A 25606-nucleotide genomic window follows, 5' to 3' on the forward strand; every position below is an offset into this window, starting at 1 on the left:
GCCACTTTCTTTCTTTAGTAATACAAGAAAAATCAGTCAGCTGAAAACTGTCAGATTCAAATACTATAAGATGGTAACATGCAGCTGAGAAATCAATAAAGTAATACAAATATTTATCAATCTTATGTTAGAAAACAATTTTGCTCTGACTTCAGAGCCAAAAAGCTGAGTTCAAATAAGTCATAGTACAACTTATTATGCAATGGAATGTAATCACTGAACCTGAGCATTTTCATCAGAAAATGTGAGGAAAATGAGTCATCTCAAGAAACAGAAAATAGTAATATCAGAAGGCCAGTGGCAGCCACAACATGGATATATGTACATAAAACTTAGCTTCTGAATCCTCTTTTTAGATCTACTGCAGAACATATTCAAATAGATTAAAGAACAACCAAGTCCCAGAGAGAGCAGACTACACATTTGTGCTAGGTTGTTTTCCATAAGCCTAACCTGAAACAGCGACGGTGGAACAGCATAAAGCAAGGAAGTGGTACCCAACCCAAGACAAATGAGCTGAAGCAGGGGCAATAAAATCAGAGACACATACACTACTCCCTCTGTTTTAGAAAACTTAACCATGGTACTATCCTAGTAGCTGTATAAAAACATAGTTAACTCCAGAAAGTTTGGCTTTGTGCCTCTAAAACCCCAAAACTGACTAAATCAGTTCAGAATTCTCATGGCCAGTGATCGACTCAAGCTAGTTACTGTCTACTTTTCAACAAATGCGAGCCCCAACACAGAAAATGGTGCTAAATTCTTAGGTTTATTATTAAGGTGTTAGCAACAATTGTCAGACTGGAATAAACATAGGATAAAAGAGAAGCGATCAGATACTATGCAGGCATTTTGACAATACGAATATAGTCGCATGAGCCCAAGCAAAAGCTAATCCTTCACTTGCCCAATACCTAGGCAAACTGAGTTCTTTTTGGCTTAAGAAAAAGAAAAATAAGAAAATGTATATCCAGATACATAATACGAGATTCCAAGAGATGTCTTTGAATCCCAGTAATCCACTATAATCACGTCTCTCTCATTTTCTCCGGTCATTCAGTAATTACAAGGATTCCCTCACTTAAGCTACTGTGAATGCTCTCACAGATCCAGAATGTGACTCCACTGTTATCATCAGAAATGATACAGGAAGCATCTCTTGGTGACTAGTTAACACCATTAACCAGCTATAAACCGGAGATGATGAGACACTAGTCTACTGATACTATCATTTTATGAATTCTTATGTAAAATAAAATATGCAACAGTTAAGCAAGCCTATGTGCCATCAAAAATACAGCTGCCAAAAGGGAGTAATAATACTGCTGCTGGATGCAAAAATCAAATTTAAAAATTCAGGCAGGGAATGGTAGCCTAGTGGTTAAAAGTCCTTGCCTTGCACAGGCTGGGAATATGAGCACTGGTTTGTATCTCATATTTGCAGCTCTGCTTCTCATCCAACCCCCTGCTTGTGGCCTGGGAAAGCAGTTGAGGATGGCCCAAAGCCTCGGGACCCTGCACCCATGTGAGAGACCCAGAAGTGGCTCCTGGCTCCTGGATTCGGATCAGCTCAGTTCCAGCCATGTGGCCATTTGGGGAGTCAATCAGCGGACGGAAGACGGAAGACGGAAGATCTTCCTCTTTGTCTCTCCTCCTCTCTGTATATTTGATTTTCCAATAAAATTTATAGATCTTAAAAAGAAAAAAAAATTTCAATTCTTTTTTCCTAGATCACTTGAAATATTCAAGATAGATCAAAGGTATTTGACTGAGGAAGTAAGAGACATACTGAGAAGTATGAAAGAAAATTTTGTGAATTCTTTGCTGAGATGCTACTTGCGAACGCCAATGTGCCCTTCTTACTTTGATTTTCTCTCCTCGTGGCCGTCCCTGGGATTCCTCTCTTCTCGGACATCTTCCCGCTTGTCTCTGCGCTCCTCTCGGCCCTCTCGGCCCTTGTCTTTGTCTTCCCAATCCCTCTGGCGTTCTCGTTCTTTCTCTCTTTCTCGAGCTCGCTCTCTCTCTCGTTCCCGTTCCCGTTCTCTCTCTCGCTCCCGTTCTCGCTCTCTTTCCCTCTCCCTTTCTTCTCGCTCTCGCTCCCGCTCTTTCTCCCTGTCTCGCTCCCTCTCCCTTTCCCTCTCTCTATCATGCTCTCGCTCTCTCTCTCTCTCACGTTCTCTCTCTTTTTCTCGTTCCCTCTCTCTCTCCCGTTCCCTAGCTCGTTCTCTTTCAAGCTCTCTTTCCTTTTCCCGTTCCCGTTCCCGCTCCCGCTCCCGCTCCCTGTCCCGCTCTCGTTCCCGCTCTCTCTCTCTCGCCCTATCATCTCTTCTATCATCCACTCTGTCTACTCTTCGTTCCTCTCTTCTTTCATCACGCTCAAGCTCGTCATTCCTTCCCTGATGTCGAATTGGTGAGCTTGGTCTTTGATCTACAATGAAAATCAAGTTTTGTCAGTGATTAATTTGACAGATAACCCAGTGGTAAAAACAGCATGGCAAATTTAAAATTTTATCTATGTATAGAGTCACACCAGCAAAAAAAAAAAAAAAAAAAAAAAAAAGAAAAGAAAGAAAAAAAGAAAAAAAAACCATAAAACCAGACACTACATTTACTTTTAATTAATCAAACAATACAATCACCCTTAGACCTTTTAAAAATATTTTCTCTTAAAGATAATTTTATGCTTTCTAACTACCGATTTTTCTGCTCCCCACCTGCCCCCCTCGCCCCCCTCCCACTGATCAACTTTTGATCTTTCTCTGCATGCTCCCTACCCTACCTCCAGCCCGCTGCTCCAACCCCACTTTCTGCCATCTCTACCCTTCACCTCTGATCTTCTCTGTCCCCCCAGCAGGACCTGAGAACACTGGTGGCAAAGGATAGGGGCAGCAGGAGGTGTAGAACATAGGAGCTGAAGGAAAAAAAAAATTTCCCTCGTAAGTCACACCTCTAATTTCAGGCCAAAATAAATACACATCAAAGTGCAGCTATTATGTGAGGAAAATATAGAACAAAACATGTCAAAATCTGTTGCTGCAATAATCAATCCTCTATTATAAACTAGAATGTTAAGGGTATTAATATCTACCAATCTTCAAATAAATGTAAAAAGTGGTTCATACTAATGATATATTTATAATTAATAACTATTAATAGTTTCATTTAATCATATAAATGATTATTCAGATAAAGAGCTATTTCCTTAAAATGTTAACTAATGATCTCATCACATTTTATAACCCCCCCATCTACACATAAATCACATAAACACAGAGAAAATGAATGCATACTGTCCAAATGTCTAGTTGAGTAAGAGATTAGTCTAGGATCTTAAAAGGTGTAAGAAGATGGCATGGATATTTCCAGAGAGACAGTCATTTCTGAAAAGTAAATGCAGCATTACCCCCCAGGCTACTGTGATGTTTTAACTTTTATATTGCTTAATAATAATGTCTATTGGCTAGTCAATAAAGGTCAGAATGCAATATGACCAATAGGCTATTAAGCATAATAGTTAACATCAACTCATCAAGCAGAGTAATTTTCGGATATTTCTGGGGAAGGGTTCTATATGGTAACTTAAAGTTCTCTTCCTATCTCTGATGAAAAATTTAAGAATTCATCAAAAGACCCAGGTACAAAAGTTCATAGAATTTTAAACCTAAATAAAAATAAAACTCTTCCTATTCCTTTCTCCCCATTTCTCTCTCTCTCTCTTTTTTTATTTTGAATTCTTTGGTACAATTCCAAGGGCCTGGGATTTCCTTACTCCATTTCTCTTAAAAACAGAAATTCTGGCCTGGAGGTTGACTTGTCACCAAAGTGAGAGATGGTACAATAAGATTAGAAGTCAATTTTTTCAAATCCTTTTATTTTAGCTGAAACCACCTTATATTTAAAATGGTTCTTATTGTACATCAGCTTGTATTTCCAGAATGTGTATCTATCCATGTTTTAGACGATCTGATTTCTTAGTTTTGGAGTCAAACTAGAATCTCAATGATTACAAAACAACCTGAAACACACTCAATACTGAAACTAACAGGAATTGATTCTTCAAATTTCTAGTTATAATAATTTCATTATTTTCCTTTCTACTACTTTCCTTACTCTGTTACATTTATTTTTCTAAAAAGACAAGGCTTTAAAACACTGCTAATCATTGAACTTTCTTCCACTTCTTTGCCTCAAAAGGTATTCAAAAATGTGTTTCTCTTCAGGTATATATCTTGACGAATGGCAAATCTATTTATGAAAAATGCAATCTCTGACTTATCTAAGTGCCCACATTCCCACCAATTTCATTTCCAAAATATTTCTTTATTCCTTCTCTTTTTCTAATCTCTCCAGTTAATACATCAACTTAGACCTTGATCAGATCTTACACAGGTTGTCATCAACAGACTGACTGATAGGTATTTGTTTCTAGTCTTCTACTTGATTTTTACTGGTTTTGATTAAACTCTATTTCCTCTAGTTGCTTGAAAGCAATTATCTTGTAGGCTGCAAAAAGGTTATTAAATTCAAAATTTCCATTCTGACTTGCTAGATCATTCACAATCTGGCCTTTGGTCTCTCATCAGCCCTTTTTTCTAGCCTCTTTCTTTCGATACCATTTATACCATACTATTCCAACAACACAATTTGTCACTCCTTTAAAATTCAGCTTTCTTTCAGTCCTTGTGTCATGCATATCCTTGTAAAGTGTTTTTTCCATTGTTCCTATTCGCAAACTCTTTTATATCTTTCAGGCCCTGATTCAGATACTACTTCTTTAGGCAGCTTTCTGGAAATTCCTTAGAATTGCCTTCGCTCCTCTATCTCCTCACAGTACTTATTACAGCAGCATTTGCCACACATTTAGTTTTATTTTTACTATTAGATTGAGAAAAATTAAAAGATATAAACCCTCAGGCACAGAATAAGACACCCGTGCACATCTCTGTATCCAGTGTCTATTGTTCTTTCCTATTCAACCATCCTCCAGCCATAACAGCCTCCTCCAATATCTCAGGCCTTGCTATGCTCTTCCCCATTAAGGAATTTGCACATAATACTTTTCCTCTGCACAGCATGCTTTTACTTTTAAATTTCCAAAAACAAGCTTCTTCTCTTGTATTTATACATATGTATAAATATCTTCTCAAATTTTCCATAAAACTTTCAAGTAAATAAATCCCTCTCTTATTTTTTATTTCTATCTAGGTTTTTCATTCTCTTGACAGCAATAACCATCCTCTTTTTTTTGGTGGGGGTGGGGGGCCTCCTCTTTTTCCATCAATTTCTTTACAGAAACTTATGGACAAAATTTCTTTACAGAAACTTAAGGCCAAAATTGTTGCAGTCTGAATACCTAGCAAACTGCATAGCATGAGTTCATTCAATAAACATTTGTAGAATAGACCATTATTTTATTGGCTTCAAATATATTTTCCTACTTCAATCATACACCTGACATTTACTGAAGTAGTTCCAGCAAACTAACACAGAAAGAGAACTCGATTTGTGGTCAAATGACCTCAGTCTAAATCCAGTTCTGGAACTTATTTCAATTAAACCCAATTATTTAACTGTAAAATATGGATCATTTTATAATACCTAATCTCCTGGGAATATTATAAAAATAAAATCTGAGAATATATGTAAAACAACTATTATTTAGTTCTTGCAGCTCAGGTTAAACTAAATATATACAGGAGTGAAACCAAATGTTGTTATAGAACTCATGCAGAAGAAGAGACAAATCTAAGCAAGAGTAAGAAAACAGAAAAAAGGAAAGTGAGGTACATATCACACACACATACACACAAACACAGATAAATAAAGCATTATCAGGATGCAGTATTAAAAAGAGCCAAGTTAAAATTCTGAAAGAAATACTTTCAGATATCAATACTGAATAAATTTTAGCTCTATCTATGGCTGGGAAAATCCTCATTTTTTTTGACCCAAATGCAGCAGGCTTACCTTAATGAACTTAATCCAACCAACTCTCCTATCTCTTAATCTTATTTATTCTGCCAGACACATATGGTATCTTAGAAACTTTATTTTATTTCTATTATGACTCATCTCAAGATACAGTAATTAACTTTTTGATTCAGCACACATGAGAACCATCAATATTCAATTCCGTGGTCAATCGTTTCATATTATACTGTTCTCGGTATTATAATGAATATTACTTCAGAAATCAGCCAAGGATAGTAAAATTTTGACAAGACTGATTTAAAATGTTTAAGGTTCCTTATACAGATACACAATACAAGCTTTTCAAACAAGGTACTTAGAGCATTTAAATACTTTCTAGTAATTTTACTTCAAGACTGATTTCCTCAAGAAATTATCTAACACAATTATAGAAAACTTTTAGTTTAATACATACAAGAATACAAAATTATACAATCTCAGGCCAGGATATTAGTAAATGCTTCTTGGAACCAAGTCCTAGCCCTATCATTTCTTTCCTTTTCTCTCTTCTCTGGCAACCCTCATAGTACTCTATGGATCATGGCTAATGAGGAAGTAGGCATAGATAATACTTAAGTAAATGGTTAACATTATTTCCTGAACTGCCTGGGATGGCATTCTTTAAAGGGTACTTGTAGGCTGCTTGGTTAAGATGACAGCACAGTTCTTGCACTCTGCTGCCAGTACCGGCAGCTATTTACTTACATAATATTTCCTACAACAAGAACAAAGACGACTGCATAAGCAATTCTAAGAGTTTCAATAAAATGTATCATCAAGCTCAGGTCATAAATAAATATTAAAAACCAATCCTCAATTTGATACTGGTACTAATCAACAAAATCATGTTTGACAAACCTCTCTCTCTGTTGTCACGACGGTCCCTCTCTCCATGTCTTCTCTCAAAAGAAGAATCCCTTGCTTGATCTCTGCTGTCTCTTTCGGGGTATCTGTCTCTTTCAGGATAGCTACTTCGAGTTTCCCAGCTGTCATGATAGTTGCTAGTGCTACTGTGACTATCCATTTGAGAGCCTCTTGTGCTTCGGCTTCCTAAAAATAATAATAATAATAATAATAATAATAATAATAATAACAACAACAACAACAACAGCAACAACATAAACCATAATTGTTTATAATCCAGACACTTTATGCAACAAGTTTCACCAGTCATAATTTTTTTTTCTCCTATAAAACAGTCACTTTACCGGATATTCCAAAGTGGTAACCATTATTGAAAGGAATATTAGGCTTTGCTGAGAACATCCAAGTTGTGTAATGACTGACTTGAGAAAGCTGTGTTCCATTTTGCCCATCTATAAAAAAAAGTCACTATGGAGTCTCAAGGCAAGAAAACTATAAAACAATAAAACAAACATTAAAATACTACTTTGTATCTAATTCACAGAAACATCATGAAAGCAATATGAAATATGACCATATTTTGAATAATTTTAGTTTATGCTGAAAACTTTTAAATACAGAGTGAAGGTATTGTGTCAATATCAAGTGGCATCTCTAAAAGATGTGGGAAACTGGGACCAGTGTTATGGCAAAGTGAATGAAATGCTGCCTGCTATCCCAGCAAACAAACAAAAAAGCCACAGTGGCTCATAGGCTCATCTTCCTGCCCACAAGGCCAGAATCCCAAGTGGGTGCCAGCTCTAGTGTTGGCTGTTTCGCTTCCATTCCAGTTCCCAGCAGGGGAGGATGTCTTGGGTCCTTCGGTCCCTGAACCCATGTGGGAGACCCAAAGAAGCTCCTTGTTCCTGGCTTTGGATACTCCCAGCTCTGGCTGTTAAAGCCTTTTGGGGAGTGAACCAGGATGGAAAATGTTTCTTTCTGTCTCTCTTCCTCTGTGTAAATCTACCTTTCAAATAAAAATAAATAAATCTTTAAAAAACTTATCTTAAAAACTGAAATCAATTCCTGGAGAAAGGACAATCTGTTCAAAAAGCAATGCTTGGAAAGGTGGATCCATGTGAACAGAAATATGAAATAAGACACGTACCTGACATTTTATACAAAAATTAACTCTAAGCATATGACCCAACACCTCAGGTTATTACAGAAAAATATCGAGAAAACTCTTAAAGACACTGGCATAGCACAAGACTTCTTGAAAAAGACCTCAGAAGCATAGGCAATAATGACAAAAACAGATACATGGGATTACATTAAACTAATACGCTTCTGCACTGCAAAGGAAGTGAAGACAAATGCAAACACAGTGAAGACACATCCAAAACAATGAGAAAATATTTGCTAACTAAGCAACTGACAAAGGATTAAAACCCAGGATGTATAAAGAAATGAAGAATCTCAACAATAGCAAAACAATCCAGTCAAGAAATGGGCAAAGGACATGAACCGGCGTTTTTTCACAGGATCAAATTTAAATGGCCAACAGGCACACACACACAAAAAAATGCTCGGCTTCACTAGACAAGAGAAATGCAAATAAAAACCACAATGAAGTTTCAGCTCATTTTAGTTAGAACGGCCGTCACTCAAAAATCAAATACAATAAAAGCTGGTGGGGATGTATGAAAAAAAAGCACCCTAATCTACCACTGGTGGGAATGTAAACTAGTACAGCAATTACAGAAAACAATATGGAGATTTCTAAGAGATCTTAAAATACACCTGCCATCCAACCCAGCCATCCAACTCCAACTCCTGAAACAAAATGAAATTAATATAGGAACAAGTTATTCAAATAACCCTGTTTATTATAGCTCAAGTCAATATTCTTAAGATACAAAATCAGCCAATATGTTCATCAACTGACAAGTAGAAAAAGAAAATGTGGCACATATATACACACAATACAATACTACTTGGCCATTTAAAAATGAAATCCTATCTTTTCCAACAAAATGGAAATTATGCTTAATGAAGTAAGTCATTCTTAAAAAGACAAATATCATATGCTTCCTCTGATATGTGGCAGTTAATATAGAACACAAAAATATGCATTAGCATGAAATGTTTGTTTTGGGTGTGAATGTAAGTTTCATCCTTTGCTTTACACTCATGTGGAGTCAAGATCATCCTGGTTTTTATTTTGTTGAAAATTATGGTTGGTGGCAAATTCAGCTTGTGAATATAGAGTTGGTTAAAATTACGTCCTGCAAAAACTGATGAAGAGAGGTGGGAGAGGTGGGACTGAGAAAGAGGAGGAAAGTAAAGAACATTTGGGTGTCCTGACATTGTACCTACGGAATGTATAAATTCTTTTCTCTATTTTAAGAAATTACTATTTTAAAAAAACGATGTCTAGTAAACTTTATCCAAAAGTGATCAACCTACTAAGACATGCTTAAACTATGTAATTTCAGCCTTGTATAATGGCAGAACATTGCACAATACTTTTATGCCTGACAGCCACCTACCTCCTACGTGTTTCATCTTAGCTAAAATGGGAAACAAGACTGAATGCAACCAATTACAGGGTCTAGGTCAAGTCTCTTTATGTTTTGATAATTTTTAAGATTTACTTTTATTGAAAAGGCAAATATACAGAGGCGAGACAGAGAGGAAGATCTTCTGTCCCTTGATTCACTCCCCAAGCGACTGCAATGGCTAGAGCTGAGCAGATCCAAAGCCAGGAGCCAGGAGCTTGCAAGTCTCCCACATGGGTGCGAGATTCCAGGGCTTTTGCCCATTCTTGATTGTTTTCCCAGGCCACAAGCAGGGAGCTGGATGGGAAGCAGGGCCACCGGGATTAGAACTGGTGCCCATATGGGATCCTGTCATGTGCAAGGTGAGATCTTTAGCCGCTAGGCTACCATACCGGGCTACTTTAACTAGTAATTTTGATTGTGAATTTACAGGAAAGATAAAAAATTCAAATTAAAAGTTACGTTGACAAAACGATAACAAGTGTAAGAAATAATATATTAACAAATCCTAAGAAATTCAATACCTCCCTCATAAGCATTCAAGAAACAGTTCACTGATTGAAAAGTCAAAAATCTTACCCTTTTCAGGAATGTCTGGGCCTCTCCCCCTACTTCTGCCCATGCGGTCACTCCTAATTTCATTTCGAGGCTCATTTCTGGAATCACTCCTCATTTCAGCACGAGAACTCTCTTCTCTCAAATGGTTTCTACCATAGCTCCGGGATTCCTCCTGGTATGTGTCTTCCTTCCGGTGAGCGTCGCGCCCTTCGCGGTCTCTGTACTCATGAGCATCGCGTGCAGACCGAGAGTCTCTAGGATCGCGGCTCTCTTTGGTTTCTCTGCTATAATCCCGCATCTCTCTGGAGTCCCGAATATCTCTGGAGTCTCTCAGCTCCCTTCGGTCTCTCGCATCTCTCCGATCTCGGCCATCGCGAGGTTCTCTGTCATCTCTGTGGTCTCTAGAAGAGCTCTGATCAGGTTCGTACTCCCGTTCTTCTCTTGTGTCCTTCTCTCTATCCCTTTTGCCTCTTGTATCTGTAACAAAATTTTGGAAAAAAACTAATTCCTTTTACAATTTTTCAAGGAACTAGATAACATACAATAGACAACTTTAAAAACTATTATTTTCTTCACAGAAAAAGGGAAGAAGACATTGGTAATTAAAAAGTTACAACTATCTGTAACTGAAATTCAGACAATTTGACCACAATTGATGACAACACTTCTGATTAGATACTCTGAATGACTCCTGCCCCATCCTATTCATAAATAAATTGGTCTTGAATTACTGATGACTGACTTTAAAAAAAAATCACTTTTAGATCAAGAGGCACAATACTTTCAATCACACCTATCAAGTGTTAGGCTCAAGTGGATCACATATAGCCATGTCAAATATGCTAAAGCCTTGCCAGTAGTGAATAATTCTTGGTTGCTTGGCAGTGCTACTACTCACTCTCATTCTTTTCTAGCCTGCTTAATCGTATCAAGCTCATTCATGTAACGGTTTCTAAAATTTTCTCTACTTACACTATTTCCTTCCATATTTCCACAGTTCAAAAAAAATCGGAATGAACATCACTGATAAGCTAACCAATCATAGCCAAAGAGAGACCCAAAATCAATTTTTCTAAGATTAGAAATTACTCTTTAGGCATGACAGAAAAGGCACAAACTGATTATAACATAAATATGATACAAAGTCAGAGAAGTAACAATAAGATACCAAAGAATAAACCCTGTCCTTTTTAATCAGAATCTTCTGCAAAATGCCTCTTACTACTTTAGAACAGTCTCAGTCTAAGATTATTTAAGCAATGACAGAAACTTTATGACTAAAACATCACAACTCTGCCTCATTTTCTCTTTGCCTCCAGTAACTAGGTCCATTTACTTTCTCAAGAACCCAAACACCAAATGTTTTGCTCACAATACTTCCAAACTGGCTTTACAATACATAAAGTTGACTACTTTCACAACTTACCTGACCTTCCACTGAAATTGGAAAATGACATCTAAACAGAGGAACAAGAATGTGTCTCTTACTGGAAAAGGTAAAGAACTACACTGAGATAAACTCCTTCCTGTAAGATAAGCAGTTACCATAAAAAAGCACTTCTGGGAAACTCAAGTGCAACTTCCCTTTCACTACTATGTTTAACTATAATAGTTTCCCTTCAAAGAGTAATCACTAAAAATACACTATAATCTGGGTCAAGTCTAGTTGTTAAATACTATTTAAAAGTAATAGCTTAAGTATTAAGAAAATTTTCCCATCTTATTCATGTTGAATAAACATTACTAGGTTGATGTTTTATCAGGTACTCTATAAAAATGTTCAAAATCCTGTATATAAGGAGTAATTCCATAAAACAGATGCTTTTCCCAAGCTCTACCTCAACACTAATCATTTTCCTAAATAAAAGAACCCAATTCTTCCATATTTAACATTTGATTACTGCTTATACTGCTGATATCAAAAGAATAACTAAATTCAACATCCATCACAGGAAATCTCCATACTACACTCATTAACAAGCCCTTAAAATGAATATTAAACAGAAATTTTGCAGTTAGTCAAGTATTTCCTGAGTGGACACTATGCTCAAGAACTAATTCAAGAAAAGTTAGGAAAAATATTTATTAAATAAGATTTACAAAAATAGATGAGTGTTATTAGGATGTATTGCCAGGAAATGGTAAATCTGAAGTTAATATGATGCCCAGGAATTTAGAAAGCTAAACTGCTTTGCTTACTTCCTTCCCTTTAAACGAGTAACACCAAGAAATGATTACTTGGCTTAAGCTGCACTTCGGATAGCTTCCCCCAGGCTTTATCTTTTTAATAAAACACTTCTGATATGCTGAAGTCCCACTGCCTGGTTTGCTTCTTTCCTTTTCTTCCTTGACTTTTTTGATAAGATTTATTTACAAACTTGAAAGGCAGAGTGATACAGAGAGGTAGAGACAGAAAAAAATTTTTAAGGAATATTTATTCATTCATTATTCGATATTATTCATTCATTCATTCATTTCATTTCAAAGGCAGAGTTAGAGAAAAAGTATCTTCCATCTGCTGGTTTACTGCCCCAAAATGATTCAGCCAGGGCGAGGCTAGGACAAAGCAAGGAGTGTGGAACTTCACCTAGGACTACTGCATGAGTGGCAGGGTCCCAAGGACTTGATCATCTTCTAATGCTTTCCCATGTGCATTAATAGGGAGCTGCATCAGAAGCAGAACAGCTGGGAATCCAAGTGGTCCCCATACAGAATGCAGCCACAGTTAACCCACTATACAACACTGCCAGCCCCACTTTCCTTTTATTAGATATTAACTTAACAACTGGAAGGGACGTTCAAGATGTCACATGGCTAAAAATCCTTAAACTCAAGGGTATTCAGTAAAGCAGCTTCCCTACAGAGCACTAACTTAGCATACTTCTAAATGCCCATTTGTGTGTATTTCTAAGCTGCACTCCTGTGCTGTTAAGCAGTTCCAGGTGCCTGTAAACAACTCCATCCTGGAATACCTAATATAGCATAATCCCCCTTCATCTCTTACGGCAATAAATCTGAATGTTCAATTTTTTAATCATTTCATGAAAAGAACTTTATGAAAAAATAAACATTAAACATACCTTCTCTTCTTTCATGACGCCGATCATGAGACTGCGAAGTTCGCTCATGATCATGCCTCCCTTTTTCTCGCATTGGGGAGCGATGTCGTGGAGGACTCTGCTTTCTCTGAGGAGAAGACAGGGAATGCGAAGCATAAGGAGAAGCAGAGCGCCGTAAAGGTGGACTCAGTGTCCGCTGGTAAGATGGGGAAGGAGTTCGTTTCCGACGAGGAGAAGGAGAATGCCTTTGGATAGATGATCCCGACTGTGAAGAAGATGAGTGATGTCTAGAAGATATAGGAGAATGATGTCCTGAAGGGGAAGTAGACCTAGAAAGAAAACAAAGGAAGAAATGTGTTCAAGAGCATTCACTGCTTTAAAAACCAAAAAACTGAGAGCAAAAGTTAAGACTTAAAATGTATATAAAAAAATAAACCTCAGGACAAACTTTAATTCAAATACAAAATTTTAAGTAAGTAGCCTTCTAAATATGCGAACAATTTTCAAGTTAATTGAAAATGGCAGAACTAGAAGAGATATGCAATATATTTCTCCCAAGCATAGCTATCAAGACACACTGTCATTTTCCCAAGCAATATTCTCTTTAAATCATAGACGAAGTATGGGATTCACTAGGACACTGTAAGTATTAGAGAGGGAAAACTCACCAACAATTATTGAGAAAATGTATTAGTGAGTTCTAGAAAGAAAGCTGTAAAAAAGTCTGTAAACTCCTGGCTTTCAGAAAAAGTAAACTTTCATCAGGTATGCCAAACAAAACGTCTGTTCTTCCTTGATTGACATGTAGGGTTATGAAAGATTTCTATGCTTAAGCAAAGGACAAGAGTATATACTGTGTTTATATTTAAATTTGTCTTTCCTTATTAACTAAACTGAGACTTAGTTCACACACAATTCTTGGTTTAAGTAAGGCTTTTACCCTTTCCTTCAAAGCATTTTTCACTGCTACCAGAGAAGCAACTTAGAACCACAAGCTCGATGCCTCCTAGAATGTTGCTCCCAGGCACTGTTCACACCAAACACATACAATGTGTGTGAATGGAGAGCTGGAGTACACAAACCTGTGAATAACTACAAACACAACTAATGTTTATTTTTCCTATTTTTAAAAGATTTGCTTTATTTGCTTTAAAGGCAGAGTTACAGATAGAGAAGGAGGGAATGGGTAGAGAGTTCAATCTGCTATGTCCTGATTCACTTCCCAAATGGCGGTAACAACTGAGATTGGGCCAGGCTGAAGCCAGGATTGCAGAAATCCATCTGGGTCTCCCATTTCAGTTGCAGGGACACCAGCACGTGGGCCATCTTCTTTTGCTTTTTCCATCAGCAAGGAATTAGATCAACAGTTGGGATTCAATTTATGCTCATATGCAATACTGGCATTGCAAACCATGGCTTAACTGGCTGCAGCAGTAATATTCAAAATGTAACATTTCTAAACATTACATGTTTAGAAAAGTACCATATTCTTCAAAGTATTCACTTCAGGGGCTAGATGATTATTTTTTAAAAATTCTGCTGTTCCAGTCAACATACTGTGGAATTGCCATTTAGTGCTTATGATAAAGATTATCTCTCCCACAAGGTTGTGACTATAAAAAAATTATTCCAAATTACAAAATGTCCCCTAAGAAGCAAAAATCCCAGCCAAAAATAACCACCTCAATCCATGTAGATTAAACATGATGCCCTAATCACTTCTCGGTCTTGTGGCTAGGATCTAGTGTAAAAATGACGTCTTAGTAGACCTTTTTTCAATAAATGCTCTAAATCTTTGAAACAAGTAAGTAAGTTAGGAAAATGATCCAAGATATTACAAACATCTGCAGAAAAAGAAGTTAAGCAAATAAACAAAAACACTTTCTGGTTAACAGCTGCTTAAAAAACAGACATATGCTACTTAGAACACTACATTGTCCTAAACATCTAATTATCTGTAATTCTGTAGCTTTTAATGTCACTAGAATTTAACTGACGCTAAGTAAAATTTATTAGAGATACTAGGAAAAATGCTCAATAAGTCTTAACCAGACTTGGAGAATCATTTATGATAAATGGGCATTCAAATGTAACCTACTGAACAGAAAAATCTCCATCATCTCTTTACAATCTCAATGTGATTAGGCTCCAGATAACTCAGAGCTACTTAAATTAATGAAACAAACAAACAAAAACCAAGTCTCTTTAAACTGATTGTTCGATTAGTTTTCAGTTTGTTTTGTGGTGTAGACTTAAAACTGTTTAAAAGATGTTTATAATAGTTTAGTTTATAACGGAACCTAAGAAATTAAATGTTTTACACATACCATCTCTCAGAGATAAAAAAGCCCTCAGCATAATCTAATCACTTTCTATTTAAGCTTCACATCTACAGTATGAAAGAAAAAAAGCTCAGTTCAAACTTATGAAAATCAAGTTGGCATATTAAAGCCAGAATGCTAATGGGTTGTCCAGTATTGGTATTTCAGCATTTTGATAATATTTTCTTCTTAATTAGCTTTTAGGGGGAAAAATGCATTTAAAAACTGACTCAATTTACATTTTTGTTTCTGTTATCTTTAAAAGTCTAATCATTAAGAAAGATAAAAGATCCAGTTACTAAAAAAAGGCCTCTCTGGTTACTAAAATAAGATGGGTCAAGCCATAAACGTAAGCCCACTTAAACCTGGACCCACTTCCTTTCTGATTATATGAAAGGTTTGTTTCTAAGCAAAGGAATTTGCCCAAAATTCTCTTACACTATTGAGCTGATTGGTTTCTTATCTGAAGGAAAAAACCACAGGTAAAATCTTAAATTCACATAAAGTAAAAATGATACTGAATGAAGAGATGTTCAATAACATAAAAAGAAAATCTATAACATCAACAGGAAGACTATATTTTACAGCACTTAGGGAAAAGTGACCTGTAGCCTGACTAGCTTTTTTAATGCTGCTATAACAAAGGATATAAAGTAGCATGGTGAGAATAATTAAAGTATGCTTGATTTGGGGGAAAAAATGTGAAAATAAAAAAGAAAACTCATTCAAAATGCAAATAATTTCACCTGAAAACCTGCATATTCATTCCATGTCTTCCAAAAAATTTCCTATTTATTTAACTTGGAAGCTTCTGCATTCTCCATTACCCTATAACTCAAGAAGGAAAAATCTCAATTTTTTGATGAAATACTAATTTCATAAAAAAGGAAACCTGGAAACAAATTAAAAATGAAAAAAAAAAAAGAGACTGTGTTCCTACATAATCCGTATGCATTTCATAAATTTCATGAACCTGGAAAAATACTGCCTCTACGCTGACTTTTTATAATAAAATCAAGTATTACAAAGCAAATTTTTATTTTAAAATATCTTTAGTAGTACGAAAATAGATTTCAAAAAATTAAGAGGCCGGGCCCGGCGCGGTGGCGCAAGTGGTTAAGGTCCTCGCCTAGCACGCCCGGGATCCCATATGGGCGCCAGTTCTAATCCCGGCAGCCCCGCTTCCCTTCCAGCTCCCTGCCTGTGGCCTGGGAAAGCAGTCGAGGACGGCCCAAAGCTTTGGGACCCTGCACCCGCGTGGGAGACCCGGAAGAGGCTCCTGGCTTCGGATCGGCCTAGCATCGGCCCGTTGCGCTCACTTGGGGAGTGAATCATCGGACGGAAGATCTTCCTCTCTGTCTCTCCTCTCTGTATATCCGCCTTTCCAATAAAAAAATAATAAAAATAAATCTTAAAAAAAAATTAAGAGGCCATATGTTTTTAGTTTTATTTTTTAAAGACATGTATATTTTATTTATAGGGAAGGCAGTGTGGCAGAGAGAGAGGAAGGGATCTTGCACCCACTGGATGTCTCCCACTACCTTCCCAGGAGCATCAGCAGACAGCTGGATCTGAGGTGGCGCAGCCAGTCTGACACAGCATGTCCAAGTCACAAGCTGCAGATTAACCCACACAATAATGCCAGCCTCTGTTGCTTGTTTTTACAAACTTAGAAAATTTTCTCATTTGTTGTTAAAAAGAATTTATTAAATCACAGTCTGAAACCACCTATACCTGCTAAATTCTTGCCACACTTTCAAGTGGGTGGCATGAGAATTGCCCAGCAGGGCTCTGTCCGGTAGACCAGAGGCTGGAGTCTTCACCTTGTATGCGCCCCAGCATCTCACATGGGCACTGGTTTATGTCCCAGCTGCTCCACTTCCCTTCCAGCTCCTGCTTGTAGCGTGGGAAAGCAGGCTTGGGACCTGTGCATGAGTGGGAGACCCAGAAGAGGATCCTGGCTTCAGATCAGCTCAGCTCCAGCCATTGCGGACACTCGGGGAGTGAATCAGCAAACAGCAAATGGAAAATCTTTCTCTGTCTCTCCTTCTCTCTGTAAATCTGACATTCCAATAAAAATAAATAAATCTTTAATAAAAAAAATTATCTAGCCATTTCCTAACTGGTTGAGAAATCACCAATTGGGAACATTTTCCCCGAAAACCTCTCCTTTCAAGAGGCACCCCACCTCCGGGCCCGGGCCTGGGAAGTGCTTTCCCTTTTCAGTACGCGTACACCTTGTGATTTCTCAAACAAAACTCTATCCAAGTCATTCTCAGCTTTTTATTTCTTTTTAAAGATTTATTTATTTTTATTGGAAAGTCAGATATACAGAGGAGGAGAGACAGAGAGGAAGATCTTCCATCAGATGGTTCACTCCCCAAGTGACTGCAATGGCTGGAGCCGAATCAATCTGAAACCAGGAGCCAGGAGCTCTTCCAGGTCTCCCACGCGGGTGCAGGGTCCCAGGGCTTTAGGCCGTCCTCCACTGTTTTCCCAGTCCACAAGCAGGGAGCTGGATGGGAAGCAGGGCTGCCTGGATCAGAACCGAGCCCATATGGGATCCTGGTGTGTTCAAGGCAAGGACGTTAACTGCTATGGTATTGTGCCGGGCCCTCAGCTTTTTATTTCTATGCTAAACTAAGGGAAAAAACCCACCAAGCCTTCTCGAAAAAATCTAAATTAGTCAATGCAGGTGAGCAAAATTCTAAACTTTGAAACAATCACACTATTTTTCAAAAAGAACAGAAATTGAGAAGTTCCTTGGGTCTTTCACTGTCCAGCTGTTTGAATTCCATTTTCATCAAAAGGTTAACATTCATTATCTTCCAAATGGGAGATTTTAAGAAAAACAGAACACTTCTATGACATTACAGACCAACTGGACCTAACAGACATTTACAAAACTCTCTACCGAATAAGAGTAAAATACACATTTTTCAAAAGCATGTGGGTCATTCTTCAGGAAAGATCACATTAGTTCACAAAACAAGTTCCAGCTACTCAAGACTGAAAGGATATAAAGTATTTTTCTAATCAAAAAGTACTTTTTCTAATCAAAAACGAACAGCAGTATGAAAATTAGAAAACAACTGTGAAAATGAAGCAATGCATTTCAGTGATCTCACTTCTGGCTATATGAGAGTTTCAAACGATAATGGAAAACATACATCATTTTTTAATTCAATGTTCCACAAACTTTTTGAAACCTCTTCAAGTATCCAAAGAAATAGGAATTGGAACCAGGAGTAGGGACTCAAAGATATTTGCAAATCCATGCTCATAGCAGCAATCACAGGATAACCAAGAGGTGGAGGCAAACCAAATGCCCACTAATGGATAAACAAAACGCAGTGAATGCCACATGAAATATTATGACTCAGCCTCAAAACAGAAGGAAATTTAGTCAAATGCTACAATACTGAAAACAATAAGCTAAATGAAATAAGTCTCAAAACACAAGTACTACAGGATTTCACTTCTATGAGATAACTAAAGCATTCAAATTCACAGAAACACAAAGCAGAAAGATGGTTACTAAGGCTGAGGGTAATGGGCTAAAGATGAGTTATTGCTGGAAGGGTACAGAATTTTACATACAAGATGGAAATGTTCCAGAATTCTGAACTCAAAATGATTAACATAATAAAGTTCATGTGCTCATCACCAATAAATATTTCAAAAATAAAATCTGAAAGTTAATGTTATTTGAATTTCCATGACCAATTATTGGAATTAAGCACATACACACAGCTGGACAAAAAATTTCAATTACACAAAGGCCTAAAACTTCTGAAAAATAAACAATGTAGATTCTATAGAGCAGTAATGTTAAAACATACAAGCCTACTTACCTGGGTTTATCTCTTTTTTCTCTCTGTCTTTCAAAATCTCGTCCTCTGTCCTTTCCATCTCTCGGTTTTTCTTCTATCCTATCTTTAACTTTATACTTCTCCTTATATTTTTTCCCCAGAGCAATATCTTCTGGTATTGGAGGAGGTGGACTAGGAGTACGTGGTCCTTTTTTTTTACTCTGGTTGCTTTTTGAATTCCTAAATATAACAAGAGCCTATCATTAGAGGTCCAAATATTTCTGGAAAGTGAAAAGGAAAAATTCTAAGTGTCTTAACAATGGTGGCTTTACTTTAGATTACTTGGCTTTTACTATATGTATGTTAGTAACCCATATTCATAAATAATTCATTGAAATGAGCACAGACTTAATGTACTTGCTACTTATTTTGCCAACACCATTCCATACCATTGCTGCTACATATCCTCGCTGTTTCACTTCCAACCCAGCTCTGGGTTTATGGTCTGGGAAAGCCATCAAAAATAGCTCTGTCCTTGAGCCCCTAAACCCACATGAGAGACTAAGAAAGAAGCTCCAGGCTTCTGGCCTTGGATTAGCTCAGCTCTGGCTGTTTTGGCCATTTGGAGAGAGACCAGTGGATGGAAGATCTTTGCCTCTCCTTTCTGCATGCTCTGTATTCCAGTGTCTATAAGTTCTCTAACACCATATCTCTTGGAGTTTTCTAACACAGAATTAACCTGTCATCCACATCTCTTGTTTCGCTTCCTTATACAGAAGCACAAGAAAGCACCACTAGGCCTGGCATGGTAGCCTAGTGGCTAAAGTCTTTTCCTTGCATGCACCGCATACCAAATGGGTACCAGTTTGTGTTCCAGCTGCACTACTTCCCATCCAGTTCCCTGCTTGTGGCCTGGGAAAGCAATAGAGAAAGGTCCAAAGCCTTGGAACCCTGCACCCATGTGGGAGACCCAGAAGAAGCTCTTGGCTCCTGGCTTTGGACTGGCTAAGCTCCAGCCACTGTGGCCACTTTGAGAATGACCCAGGGGATGGAGGATCTCTCTCCATTTCTCCTCCTCTGTGTATCTGACTTTCCAATAAAAATGTAAAAAGAAAATCTTTAAAATAAATAACAAGTGCTTATTTTGTATTATTAATGTGATTCTTTTTCAGGTCCTTTTTCTCCTATTATTAGGTTAATGGTATATTTTAAGGTCAATTACATAATGGTTAAATCAGGTAAACCAAAGGATGAGTTACTAATAAAGAGGTTATATGAAGAAAACGAAACTAAGAACAAACAGAAAAGACTGCATCACTTTATAATTCAATCCTTTCATTATCCTCTACAATACTGACTTAGTACTAAGAAAGAGGATGAAGTCAACTTTAGCGAATGCTTTATTATAATGCAAAATTATATGTAAAGAGAGTGCTATGGGATAACAGAATAATGAACCCTCCAAATCGCAATTTTCACGGAGCTTAAATTTATTAGAAGTTTTAAGATATACATGTCACAGTTGAAATACAATGCAAAAAGCAACTAATATTAACAGGAAGGCATATATAAAACTTGATGGGTTCATAAACAAAAAGAATTTATGTCCGATGACAAAAGGAGAAACTCAATGGGAAATACTGCTAGAGTTTGAAGGGAATGGGGAAGAAAAAGGTAGAAAAAAGCAGACAAGAATATTGGTGAAAACAGTAAAATTGAAGCATGACTGCCATTAATGAGTCTGAATTTCATTCCACAGAAAGTAGAATTCACTGAGTTTGTCAATCAACTGGGATCTTTAAGATTTCTCTAGCAGCAACTATAAAATTAACAGGAGAAGTGAATGAACATGTATTTTTCTGTCTAGGGGAAGATATTACATTAACTAAACAGTAAGATCGTATAACCATCTAAAAAAAAGGAACTGGAGTCTGAAGTAGGGTTGGAATCTCCAGAAACAAGGAAAAAATTAATAGTTAAAGAGTTTGAGAGGTTTTTCCAACAGATCAAACATTGCAAAGAGGAGGGTTTTAGGCCATTTATTTTTATTTTAAACAAAAAGAGTGTATGTACTTTATTAAATCAAATGCATCGAGTATTATATTTTCTGAATCATGTGATAACTAGCAGAATACAAAAAATTAAGAATGAAACTAACACCTTATGAATTGACTATTGTTTGGGTCACTGTCTATGTTCCCACAGAACAATGATCTTGTTATATTTTAGTTGTTTTTTTTTTTAAAGATTTATTTTTATTATTTTTTCATTGGAAAGGCGGATATACAGAGAGGAGAGACAGAGAGGAAGATCTTCCGTCAGATGATTCACTCCCCAAGTGAGCGCAACGGGCCGATACTATGCCGATCCGAAGCCAGGAGCCTCTTCCGGGTCTCCCACACGGGTGCAGGGTGCCAAAGCTTTAGGCCGTCCTCGACTGCTTTTCCGGGCCACAGGCAGGGAGCTGGATGGGAAGCGGGGCTGCCGAGATTAGAACTGGCGCCCATATGGGATCCCGGGCGTGCAAGGCGAGGACCTTTAACCACTTGCGCCACTGCGCCGGGCCCATATTTTAGTTGTTTAACATCAACTTTAGTGGTGCATTAACTTTGTAATTGCAAAATAAATTGAAAGTGCTTTAATAGAAAACTAAAAAAAAAAGAGCAAGAGGGGGATAAGAATAAGTATGGTTATCTTAGAATTATATAGATGAAATACATAAAATGTTGCCTTTAATAGAATTTTTTAAAATTAAGTATAAAAAGTACAGAGTCATATTACGTGAAAAATGTCTCCTATCTACAGCCCAGCACGGTAGCCTAGTGACTAAGTCCTCGCCTTGCACTCACTGGATCCCATATGGTGCTACTTCATATCCCAGCTGTTCCACTTCTCATCCAGCTCCCTGCTTGTGGACTGGGAAGCAGTTGAGGTCGGCCCAAAGCTTTGGGACCCTGCACCTATGTAGCAGGCCCTGGAAAAGTTCCTGGCTGCTGGCTTCAGCTCATCTCCGCTCTGGTCATTGCGGTCAGTTGGGGGAGTAAGCCAGTGGTTGAAAGATCTTTCTGTGTCTCCTTCTCTCCATAAATCTGACTTTCCAATAAAAATAAATAAATCTTTTTTTAGAAAAGCCTCCTGTCTAGCCTCTCAGTGTAGTAATATTTAATCATTTGCATTTTTATTTGATCATATTTCTATTTTTATTTCTTCAACTAGCCACTACAATAATTGAAAGTAAATACTCATACCACTAGGTATATAGTATAGGAACATACTTACTCCTGTAAACAAGGACAAAAAGATAGTTCACCAACCAGCAACTAAAATAACAAACTATTTAGCAGAAAAGCAGGTATGTAGTACAAATACTGAAAGGAATGAACTAAGACTACATACCAATCTGAAGAAGTGCAAATAAAAAGGTTGTAAAAGAAGTTATAATGATACCTCTCTAATTTGATGAAACAGATGCAAACAGTATTGTAAATTAAAAGACATAATTAAAACTATGAACCCATGAGCAAGCAACACAAACAGCAAACTGAAGAGGGAAAAGATAGAGAATGTACCTTATGCATTTCTTAGAAAATAAAAAGCTCTGAAGCACATAAGCATGAAATATATTTTTTACATTATTCTGTAACTGAAATATTTTACTTTTTAAGAGCAAATATAGACTCAGTATTTAAAATTCTCATTTTATAACTTACTAGCTCCTTACATCTCACTTGAGAAAAACACTTTCATTCTGGCACTAATTATTACCCTACTGACCTCTGCTGGTCCAACAGGGGCGACGAGACTGCCGAGGTCTTCCTGTCTTTTTTGTTAGCTGAAGATGATTTGGGGCTTGACTTTCGCTTTGGAGATTTACTGGACTTTCTCAGAGAGGGTGATGGAGACAATTTTGATCTAATCACATCTGGTGAAACCTTTAAAAAAAATTCAGTAAGTGAGAACCTCCTGTACTCATAATACAACATGTATTTTTAATTTTAAGATTTAATTACTATCATAGGCATCATGTATTGACATCAGACAACAGAACTCATGTTTTTTAACCAATGTGATAACTGCCTTCACATATATTAACATCAATAAGGCAAATCAGAAACTTCAAAATAACCTCAGAAAATCACAAATTATATTCACATGAATAATAGTGCTATCCTTTAATGGGCGTTAGGTGGTTTTTGGCCTAAGAGTTAAGATGCCACTTTAGATAACCATATCCCATCAGAGTGCCTAGGTTTAACCAAAAGCTTACATCCAATTCCAATTTCCTGGTAATGTGCACATTGGGAGGCAGTAGGTTCAAGTTATTAGATTTGTGCCATCCATACAAGAAACCAAGAATTCAGTTCTTGGTTCCTAGCTTTGGTCTGGCCCAGTTTAAGATATTATGGGAAACTGAGGAGTAGGAGATTGTGTACTCTCCCTCTTCCTTTTTAAATAAATATATAACACTAAAATGAAAAACTAAACAAGAGCTTCTAGAAGTAACAGAAATCTAAGATAGACACGTAGACTCAAACCCAATTTCCTATTAGTTGGTGACTGTCGGCAATAAAATCAGTTTTGTTCACTGCTCACAAGAAAACGAATTTCTATCTAATGAGTTAGTATGAAGATTAAATGATTAACATATAAGGAATAGCTGACATACAGTGAGTGGATAAATATACTAATATCCTAGAACTTAGGATGCAGTAAGCTTTGATTTCTCACATCAATATCTATGTTTATATTAGTTACTAACACATACTTATTGTAAAAATATCATACCTCTTTTTTAATGATAATTTCTTCTCTCTTCTCCATGTTTTCTTGTTCCAGTTTCATTAATTCCCTCTGAATCTTCTGACGCTTCATTTCCAATGATAACTCATGAACATAATCATAATTAATATCTCCATTGTCAGAATCTTTAAGATAAAAGAGTCCAGGAAATGTCAGAAACTATCACAATCTATACCAAATGCTACAAAATGTTTAAAAAACAATCTTATAGAAACAAAACAGCAAATTACTTGATGAGGATAACAAACTTCGAAAGGCAAAAGAGACAGCAACACTTCCTATAATGGCTGAAAATCACACTTCAATACAGACCATTATGTTGAGTAAAAACATACAAAACACAGACAGATAAATATCTCATATTTTCTTTGCAACTGGAAATTTAAAAAGGTGATTTGGAGGACAGTGCTGTAACGTAGCAGCTAAGCCACCACCAGGGCTGCCTCATGCCACAGCTGCTCTACGTCTGATGCAGCTCCCTGCTAACAGCCTGGCAAACGCAGTAGAAAACAGTCCTAGCGTCTGGGCCCCTGCCACCCACACAAGAGACCAAGATGAAGGCCTTGGCTCCTGGCTTCGGCCTGGCCCAGCCTTGGCTGATACAGTCAGTGGAGGCTCACTCGCTTGCTCTCTCTCTGGGTCTGTGTGTTGGCTTGTCTTGCTCTGCAACTCTTTCAAATAAATAAATCAATCTTTAAGGGAAAAATATGCTTTTATAGAAGTAGAGAGCAGAAAATGGATTGCCAGAGGCTAAGAAGGGAAGGGGAGCAAGAAGGAATGAAAACAATTTTCTTATGGGGTATAAAAATACATTTTGATTAAGAAGAATTAGGGTTTTTCTTATAAGAATTATTTATTTGAAAGTGTTATACAGAGACAGCAAGAGACAGAAACAGAGAAAGAGAGATAAAATATCTCCCATCTGCTGGTTTACTCTCCAAATGGCTGCAGGGGCTGAGCCAGCTGGAAGCCAGGAGCTAGGAATTCATCTGTGTCTCCAACATGGATGGCAGCAGCCAGGACAAAACTGGCCCTCACATGGACGCTAGAATCACAGTTTAAAACAAAGGCCACACCGACAGCCTGCCAAAGAAATTAATTTTGATATTTTTTTTCAGCAGATTAGGTTAACTTTATCAGTAACTTACTGTGTTTTTAAAAAACAGCATAAAGAAATGACTTCTAGTGTTTCAAACACGAAGAAATAACACGTATCTGGGGTGTCAGGCACACTACTCAATCCAATCCTATCATCACGTGCTGTGTGATTGCATCAAAGTACTATTATACTCAGAGATGTATAGGTACGTTTGTGCAGGTCAATCTTTAAAAATCATAATATGTAAAAAGCCTCACACTTTACAATGTCTAGGTGTTCTGAAAGTTGGATATTTTTGTTGTTAAGAAATGGATATTTTAAAGATAGTTGAGGTACTAGAGGTCCCAAAGCCCTTCACTGTGCATGCATTGCGGTTCATTATTCATGGTAGGTCATGTTAGCTATGTAACACCGTTTCTATCGTTTTGCTAGATATTCCTTTTTGTGAGACAACTGATATATCTAAAACTAAAGTTAACTTTTAGCGAGTGAATAAACAAGTTCTGAGACTTTATAAAACTTCACTAACAAGTGATGTGTACTATCTGCCTACACTACTGTGCATCTCAATAGATCTAATGCC

At 37.1% G+C, this 25606-nt stretch overlaps 1 protein-coding gene across 7 annotated transcripts in view; it reads right to left on the minus strand.

The window, feature by feature from the left end:
• The window catches only part of ZC3H13 (zinc finger CCCH-type containing 13), a 64057-nt gene that overhangs the window by 18877 nt on the left and 19574 nt on the right, over positions 1-25606 (minus strand). For 6 of the 7 annotated variants that reach the window (XM_040991386.1, XM_040991383.1, XM_040991385.1 and 3 more), the window contains 7 exons: positions 23910-24049; positions 22899-23056; positions 19167-19364; positions 13013-13320; positions 9954-10409; positions 6829-7020; positions 1864-2428 (listed from right to left, as the gene is read on the minus strand). In XM_040991386.1, the coding sequence (XP_040847320.1) occupies positions 1864-2428; positions 6829-7020; positions 9954-10409; positions 13013-13320; positions 19167-19364; positions 22899-23056; positions 23910-23996 (1964 nt within the window). In that variant the 5' untranslated portion in view covers positions 23997-24049. Of the gene's footprint in view, positions 1-1863; positions 2429-2827; positions 2912-6828; positions 7021-9953; positions 10410-13012; positions 13321-19166; positions 19365-22898; positions 23057-23909; positions 24050-25606 lie in introns of all 7 variants that reach the window. The other variant, XM_040991380.1, reaches the window with a different exon arrangement.

Source organism: Ochotona curzoniae, unplaced genomic scaffold (assembly GCF_017591425.1).
Source record: "Ochotona curzoniae isolate NIBS_2020 unplaced genomic scaffold, NIBS_Ocur_1.0 contig_64, whole genome shotgun sequence".
Taxonomy (NCBI): domain Eukaryota; kingdom Metazoa; phylum Chordata; class Mammalia; order Lagomorpha; family Ochotonidae; genus Ochotona; species Ochotona curzoniae.